General features: G+C 37.0%; 1 protein-coding gene across 1 annotated transcript; it reads left to right on the forward strand.

The window, feature by feature from the left end:
* Positions 1–6,319: 6,319 nt before the first annotated feature.
* On the forward strand, positions 6,320–8,299 carry LOC148079140 (tripartite motif-containing protein 16-like). Its single transcript, XM_087790603.1, has 2 exons — positions 6,320–7,228; positions 7,259–8,299. The coding sequence occupies exons 1-2, from the start codon at positions 6,320–6,322 to the stop codon at positions 7,940–7,942; spliced, it is 1,593 nt and encodes a 530-aa protein (XP_087646729.1). The 3' UTR covers positions 7,943–8,299.
* Positions 8,300–8,804: the final 505 nt, after the last annotated feature.

Below are 8,804 nucleotides of genomic sequence, written 5' to 3' on the forward strand. Positions count from 1 at the left end.
GAAACATGAAACCATTCAATATTCTGACACTGATTGACTTCCGTACTCAAGTTTGAACTAATGTTTCTTATTCTCTCTGTGAATGATCAACACACTGTGGTGTGTTCAGAGGATGATGTTGTGAACTGTGACTCTGCCTCGTCCACCTCTACACTCTTCCAACAGCAGAGGGAGCCAGAAACAAACATGTCATAACTACTGTACTGGTGCTTTAACAATATGTTCCGTTACTATGAATCAGAAACAGAAAACTACAAATAACAAACAATTTAATAATTGGAATGAAATAAAAACAGATAAATTTAAAAAAAAAAGACATTGCCATAAACTGTCATATAAATAAATAATGAATGAGTGATCTTAGTTCCTTTAAAATATGTATTATACATGTAGAATATTAAAAGTAGTTTTTAGGTAGTAGGTTTTTTGTTATTTTTCAATTACTCAAAAATGTATTTTGAAATTCAATTTTATTTTTACAGCATTTTAAATTCAATATAAAATGTTGGTGTAATAGGATATCAAAAGTGTACTGAGGTACTTGATCAACTTCAATTATACCACTATTATAATATTGTACACTATTATACCTACATTTTCATATTGAATTAAAAAAAACTTACAAGTTAAAAAAAATATTGAGTTTATCAAATTATTGTTTTAATTTTTGGAATAAAAATATCAAACTTTGTGAAAAACTTGAAAATTATTTGATTATACATATATATATATATTTATATATATTTATTTAATAAATTCTAACTTCCAAATACACTTGTTTCTTAATTAATTATTGAATAAAAACAAATTTTCTCAATCTAGAAATGATTAAATTAAGTTCTTTAAAGTTTTATCACCTGATAAGTAAAATTCAACATTCGACTTTCCCGCCAGTGAATGTAGAAGCGTTTGTAAAGATGTTGATTCTTCTCACCTCGGACTGGTCTCATCTTTAGACGACGTTTTCCACCAGACTCCGCCAGCACCAGTCGCACATCGTTTTCCCTCCTACGCTGCAAACCGCTTCAGTAAACTTGAGCTTCAACCGTGAAACTATACTGTAATAAAAACTATGATGATTTTTCATTCAAACACAATGTGTTCTTTTAACATCAATTCACCGGAACTTTAATCAAATATTGTATTTGAAGTAGAAAAACATGAAAACGAGGAACTAATCTTGTTCATACAGTATCAGAATATTGATTTCATCAGTTTATTTCCACTGATAATATCACAATGTGGACACAATATGTAATATGTCAACATTTAATCAAATACGTCATTAATATTGTAAGGAAATGACAACTTTACTGTAATCAATCATCTAGATTTAACACACATTTCAAATAATCACTTGATTAACTGATAATCTTTCATATTTAATTCATATTAAATAATCATTGTCTTGCATCCAATCACTGCATCTACTCAGGTTCACAGGCCCAGGTCAGATAAAGACTTTCACACACTGAGAAAGATTAAACAATCCCAGATGAGAACTCACACTGAAAGACACAACAGGCCAGCAAGTCGCTGGGAACAGATTCTCTCTAGAAGACAACAACCTTTGGTGAATTTCCAAGAAGACCACGTGCGGCGGCCATCTTAGAAGACAAGTGTTTACAATGACTGACCAATCCTACATGTACAATTGACTAGAGGCGTTAACCTGAATATTCTACTATAAAAGATCCACCATTTTGTGAGATCTTTGCAAAATGATGCAAAATCCCAACACAAAATCCCCACAACTTGATGTTGTGACCCTTGGCGTGGACTCTGGTGGTTTGAAGGCCTTTTCGATTCCGAGACGAACTCATATATTTATATATATTTATATTTATATATTTATTTATTTACATATATTTATATTTTATATTAGTTTTGGTTGCCTGGACGAATAAACGAAAGTCTCTGGTTCACAAATTTAGATTATATATTTCAATAGTGCTTTCTTAAGCTGATGCTCGTTTTTTGGGGTATTGCATGGTCACTTGTTGTTTGTTGTTGTTTTAAGTATAGACGACATTATCGTGTCCCGGGAAGAAGAAGCATCGTTGAAAAAAGGAAAAAGACGTTGATTGGAATTTAAGTTGAATTGATAGGCAGAGGAGACGGTTACACGACCTGGTAACCCCTGGGATTCAGAGTAGGGGTGGAAGTATAACTGGCTCCCTCTGACGTTTTTCCAGATTCCTAAACTAGTTAGGATACTTGGCTTATGGTTGATTAATGTAGACGTACTTTTTCGGTAAGCCAAGTAGCCATCATAAATTTGGGGATATTTGTGACTTGAGGGGTCTCTCCCGATATCCTTGTCTGAAGGCTCTGCCAGCTGTGGGTGTGTAGGCCAGTTAGATCTCATTGTGTTTCTGTGTTGAGGGGCTCCACAGGTATTTGGCAGTATAGTCAGGGCTAGTTAATTTTTCTGAACAATCACGGTGATGGATAAATTCTCATTGGTGACTACATTAGAGTTAGTTTGACGGGGGTTGAAATATATGGAATAGTTGAGGGGTCTCCTATTCAGGGTGTTTGGAAGCTAATCGAGCGATCGAGGGGCTCTCGCCGATAGTTACTTCAACACTTTAGACACGACAGGCTGGTTAGAGTCTCGTTCCACGTAGCATTGTGTGTCTCTCTGAGCTGTTTTGGTAAAATACTGTCGTCGTCGTATTGTCAGTCTTTTTGTTAAAATTGTCTGTCTCTGTATATTCTGTTATTCTTTGCGTGAGATCTCTTGACTTTCTGTGACTCGGCTGAGAGTCCATGTGTGTGTGTCTTTGGACACTATCTCTTGCTGATAAGAACAACTGCTTCTTGGCAGACGCTGTCTTGTCAAGTTTCCTTGTTGGTGGGAGTGGTTTTACTTAGAGGTTGAACTTTTAAGACTTCGCTCTTTTCCTCACCGACCCTCCCATTGTATTCATGTCTTCTCTTAACGCACATACATTCTTACTTCATCTTGAATTCTATTCACTAGACTGTTTGTTTATGAAAGAAAATAATAATAATTAAAGTTAATGTGTAATTTAATTGTTGACTTATTACGTTTTCTCTTACCTTCATCAATTGTTGTCATTTTTATTTTTATTGATTTCTATTATTTCTTGTATTCAGTGTTATTGTTTTCCATTTTTTCTTTAGTTTCTTCCCTTCATTGTTTCTTTCTTAAGTATTTGGATTGAGTTTGGTATAATTATCTTTTCTCTTCATTAAGTAACATTCTTTGTTGACAATAGTTATTTTACTATTATTCCTGTTTCTTCATTAAGGTATATATGTATATATACAGTTAATTAGTGGTATAATTGGTTTAAAAAGAAAAACAAACCAACTCACATTTCAATTTTCTCCTTCTTCTGCAGTGTTCAATAACAATAACATAATTACCATTGATGGTTGGCTCACTGCTGTATGTATTAATGATCTTGATCATCCTCTCTTCCTATTTCACATTTTCAATTGATCAACTCACAATTGGTCACATTGTGTGTAACTTTTGGTGTTTTGTCGAATACTGCTTATCTAAAACAAGTGTGTCATTGACTGCTTGCACATGTGTACGTTTGTTGATATTTAGTTCCTGTTTTTGTCTCTTCTTCTACTCTCAATTTCTGATCTTGGGTGTTGTGTTTGCTGTGCTGCCCCCTGCTGGTTTTCTCTTTACTTACTTCTTAATTGACTATTGTTCTGACTCAATTGGTGTAATTATTAAATTATTAATTAATGGAATCAATTACATTTATCTAGTTAGATCAGTATTCATGTTTATTTTGTTTGATTATTTTTTCAATTATTACATTTTAATTACATGAGATAGAATTTCATTTTATTATTTTAACAATTAGTCATAAATGTACTATCGTTTTATTAGTAGTAATAAATAAGGGATTCGATTTTTATCTTTTTAATTATTGGATGAATATTAAGTTATATGTTGTATTTGGTCTTTAGACAGTCACTCTTTTTCCTCTTTGTCAATTGTGCTATATTTATATATATAAGCAACTAATTAGGAAGTCAAATAAATAATAATAAATAAATAATAAGTTGTTAATTGACTATTGTTTTGACTTGAATAATTTTAATTAATTAGTATATATTTTGATTAGATCTAATTGCATTTAACTTAATTGGTTATTATTACTTTCGATTTTCAAGTTATTCCATTTGATTTTAATTTAATTGTTTTTATTATTAATATCTTAATTTACTATTTGTTTTATTGATCTCGGATTTTATAATATTTTAATAAGTTAATTAAAGTTTTGGTTCTTAATTTAGATTTAATATTTTCATGTAATTATTTATTTTGGTAATTGCTTCTTTACCTATTATTTTTAGCAATATTATTAATATTATCAATATTATTATTATTTTTTTCTATTCATTTATTGACCTCCTCTTTTCAAGACAAAAGTAACTTTTACTACAGGTGACTACAAGTTAAAGCTCCTGACAGGGAAGAAAAATAAGAATCTTTACTCTGTTTTTAACTTAATGGTAAATCTTATTATGAGTTACTCACATCAATGATTTCTGAGAATTCATAATAAATAAAATAGTTACACAAAGTTCTCTCATTAAGCTCCAGATACAGCTAATTAAGATTCAACTTAAAGACTTGAAAGAGCTTCTCTTAAAGAAAGATGATGATAGTTCTCGGGTCCTATCATAGATGATAGTTGATGATAGTTCTAGGGTCCTATCATAGCTCCCTATTGGCCACTGGCTGGAGTGCATGGGTGTGGCAGGAGAAGAGGACGAGGGGATGGAAACAAACAAAAAATGTTGGTTAACAATGGCGCATCTTTGGCTTTTAGTCCAGGAACTTTGGTTCAGTTCCCTATTGGTGACACCTACGATTGAAGCAATTTTTCTGAGCTGTACAAACAATAACTCAACCTCAACAACTCTCCACCAAGAATGAACTTCTGCTCCAGAGAGGGAGGAGCTGTACTGGTTCAACATGATTGAACATCTGATGATTTCTCTGATCTTGAAAATACTTTTGAGCCTTCATTCCTATGATCCACCTTTGGACCCCCCACACTGCACTAACAACTATGTCTGGGATGATGATGAACCTGATTATGAAGACAAATGGCACAAACTTGACTCTTGTCTGCGGTGACATTTTTGTGGTCCTGATGGTGTGGCTGCTGAACTAACAAACAAACAAGGTGTTCTCTATGCTCTCTCTGACACTTCTGTCCCTCGTGTTGCTCTTGCTGTGGTTGCTGGTGGAGAAGCTAGGGCCCTGAGACACATGACTAAGAAATGCAAAGTTGTTTGCGATTTGACGAAAAAGGAGACAAATCTAACCTGTTAGAGACATGATATCTTCCTGAGTCTATGTAACAGTAAACAGTTAATCCCAGAATAACATCCTCTGATTGCTCCAATCAGAGCTATGATGAAAGCAGCCATAAGACGCTAAACAAAAACTTGTGTGGTCGACAATTTATTGTGAGAACTCACACTGAAAGACACAACAGGCCAGCAAGTCACTGGGAACAGACTCTCTCTAGAAGACAACAACCTTTGGTGAATTTACACGATGATCACGTGCGGCGGCCATCTTAGAATCAAGTGTTTACAGTTACTGACCAATCCTACATGTACAATTGACTAGAGGCATTAAGCTGAATATTCTACTATAAAAGATCCACCATTTTGTGAGATCTTTGCATTCAAAGACGTCTGCGATAGATCTCTCTGCCACTAGCGCCGTGTTCACATAAGTTTGTCTCTGACTTTTGCAAAATTCACTAAACGAGCATTTTTCTTAAACTCATCCATGTGTCTGTCCTTCATTTTCCACCACCACGTAAGAGACTGGGGAGGGGTCGGTTCACTGGAACACAAAATCCCCAGATTATGGTCGACAATTTAGAATATTGGAAAAGCCATAACTTGGATTCAAGTACTACACTATCACTATATATTGCAATTTATTGTATTGTTTTCATTATATGTGCGACGTATCCGCTGATTTGTGAAATATAGATACGTGTGTATGTGTGTGTGTGTGTGTGTGTGTGTGTGTGTGTGTGTGTGTGTGTGTGTGTGTGTGTGTGGGGGTGTGTGTGTGTGTGTGTGTGTGTGTGTGTTAGAATCAAGGTGTGTCGAGGACTTTGTCCTGAATGAACATGTGGTTTCAAGGCAGTTTGATCGGCACATTATCAAACTTCCTCGAAACCACCTGTTCATTCAGGACAAAGTCCTGTGGTTGGAGCAGATCGTGGCAGAGACATGTGACTGAGACTATAAAAGAGTTCACCTGTGAAGGGAGTGTTTCAGTCGCAGAGACATGGAGACTAGAGTTGATCTGTTGTCTTGTTCCATCTGTCTGGATCTACTGAAGGATCCAGTCTCTCTTCCATGTGGACACAACTACTGTAAGATCTGTGTTGAAGGTCACTGGCAGGACAAGAACATCTACGAGTGTCCTCAGTGCAGACGGAGCTTCAGCGAGAGACCTGTCCTCCAGAAGAACACTGTGTTAGCAGAGTTAGTGGAGGAGCTGAAGAAGACTGGAGCAGCTGAGGACCTCTGCTCTGCTGGACCTGAAGATGTGACCTGTGACGCCTGCACTGGAAAGAAGATGAAAGCCCTCAAGTCCTGTCTGGTGTGTCTGGTCTCCTACTGTCAGGAACATCTTCAGCCTCATCGAGAAGCTCCGGCCTTCAGGAGACACAAGCTGGTCCAGCCGTCCAAGCATCTCCAGGAGATGATCTGCTCTGAACACGAGGAGGAGAAGAAGATGTTCTGTCACTCTGATCAGCAGCTCATCTGTTCTCTCTGTGCTATGGACCAACACAAAGATCATGTCATCGTCTCGGCCACAGCAGAGAGGAGGGAGAGAGAGAAAGACCTGGATCAGAGTCAAGGAAGGATCCAGCAGAAGATCCAGAAGAGAGAGAAGGAAGTGAAGCTGCTCCAGCAGGAGAAGAAGAACATCAGAGTCTCTGCTGATGAAGCAGTGAAGGACAGTCAGGAGACCCTCGTCCAGATGATCCAGATTCTCCAGAGAAGAATGTCTGATGTGGAGCAGCAGATCAGATCTCTGCAGAAGACTGAAGACGCTCGAGTCCGAGGACTTGAGGAGCAGCTGGAGCAGGAGATCTCTGAGCTGAAGAAGAAAGAGGCTGAGCTGCAGCAGCTGTCACTCACCGACAGTCACACCATCTTCCTGCAGAACTGGACCTCACTCTCAGAGGTCAATGAAGACACGACCTCACTCTCAGAGGTCAGTGAAGACACGACCTCCTCCACGACCCTTGAGCAAACTCACCGTCGCTTTGAGGAAGTAACAGCAGCCGTGTCAGCCTGCAGAGACCAAGTCAAGGACCTTCTGAGAGACATGTGGACCGACATCTCCATGATGTTCCTTCCAGAGACCAGAGAGCAGTTCCTCACACACTCACAGGACATCACTCTGGATCCAAACACTGCACACTCAAGGTTGATGTTGTCTGAAGGAAACAGGAAAGTGACATATATGGGAGAAGATCAGCCTCGTCCTGATCATCCAGACAGATTCAATGAATATTTTCAGGTCTTGAGTCAAGAGTCTCTGACTGGACGTTGTTACTGGGAGGTGAAGATAACAGAACATGTTGATGTATCAGTTTCATACAAGAACATCAGCAGATCAGGAACAGAAAGTGTATTTGGATTTAATGACAAATCTTGGAGTTTATCGTGTAACAACTATGGTTGTTTATTTATACACAACAAGATCATCACTGAAGGCTCCAGTGTCGGACCCTCCACAGTGGGGGTGTACCTGGATCACTCTGCAGGTCTTCTGTCCTTCTACAGCGTCTCTGAGACCATGACTCTCCTCCACAGAGTCCAGACCAGCTTCACTCAACCTCTTCATGCTGGAGTCATAGTTGAGTCCTCGTGTGAGTTTGTGAAGCTGAAGTAGACGCCAGTGAGATTGTGAGTCTCCAGGAGTGACATCATCACATGAAGCTTCAATGTTTGGATGAACGTCTCTGAGAACGTTTGTCGTTTGTGCCGCAGTGAAGACACAGTGACGTCATGTGACTGGATTAGAACCTCTGTGATTGGATTGTTACTGATGATGACGAGTCTTCTTTAAATCTTCTTTAATAAACACCTTCATGATCCGGTGATGATGGCAGCAGTCGTTACTCAAGTACTCCACAGTACTACAAATATATCCTGGTTACTACAGTATCTCATTGGATGTTATGGTTGCCTCTGTATCGTGATACGTATCATCAGATTCTTGACAATACACACACTTACACAGCCAGTCGTCCACGAGGAGTCAGAAAGAAGAAGAATTGATGTACATTTTGTTTTGAATCAATATTACAGTGTGAAAGGTATTTTATTTTGTGAAACAAAAATTCTCCAAAGAAGTAAAGTGATGAAAATGAGTTCAACACAAACTCTATATCTTGTATCAGAGAAACCAGATCCTTCTGATTCAGTGTTATGTTGAGTTATGCTGTATTTTAAAAATGTACATATAGAAACATTGATTTTTATTCACTGAAATCTCGTCTTAAAACACTTTTATTCTCTTTTAACACAGCATGAGACTCTGAGCTGTTTTTAGTGCATTTGACTTGTTTTATTTTTGTGTGTTTTAACTGCTTTCTTAGTACTTTCATGTCATTGTACAACACTTTGTATCGACTGTTGTTGTTATTAAAGTGTTTCATCAATAAACTTGATTGATCGATTGATTATTTTTTCTTATTGAAATGTTAATCTAAATCAATGAATTGTACTTTTTGAATAATTTATTTTAAATA

The sequence above is a fragment of the Callionymus lyra genome, chromosome 5, assembly GCF_982586985.1.
Source record: "Callionymus lyra chromosome 5, fCalLyr1.hap1.1, whole genome shotgun sequence".
Taxonomy (NCBI): domain Eukaryota; kingdom Metazoa; phylum Chordata; class Actinopteri; order Syngnathiformes; family Callionymidae; genus Callionymus; species Callionymus lyra.

Coding starts and splice junctions, on each gene's coding strand:
- LOC148079140 (XM_087790603.1), top strand. CDS start 6,320: ATGGAGACTAGAGTTGATCTGTTGTCTTGTTCCATCTGTCTGGATCTA. Junction 7,229..7,258: donor ACTGGACCTCACTCTCAGAG/GTCAATGAAGAC, acceptor TCACTCTCAGAG/GTCAGTGAAGACACGACCTC.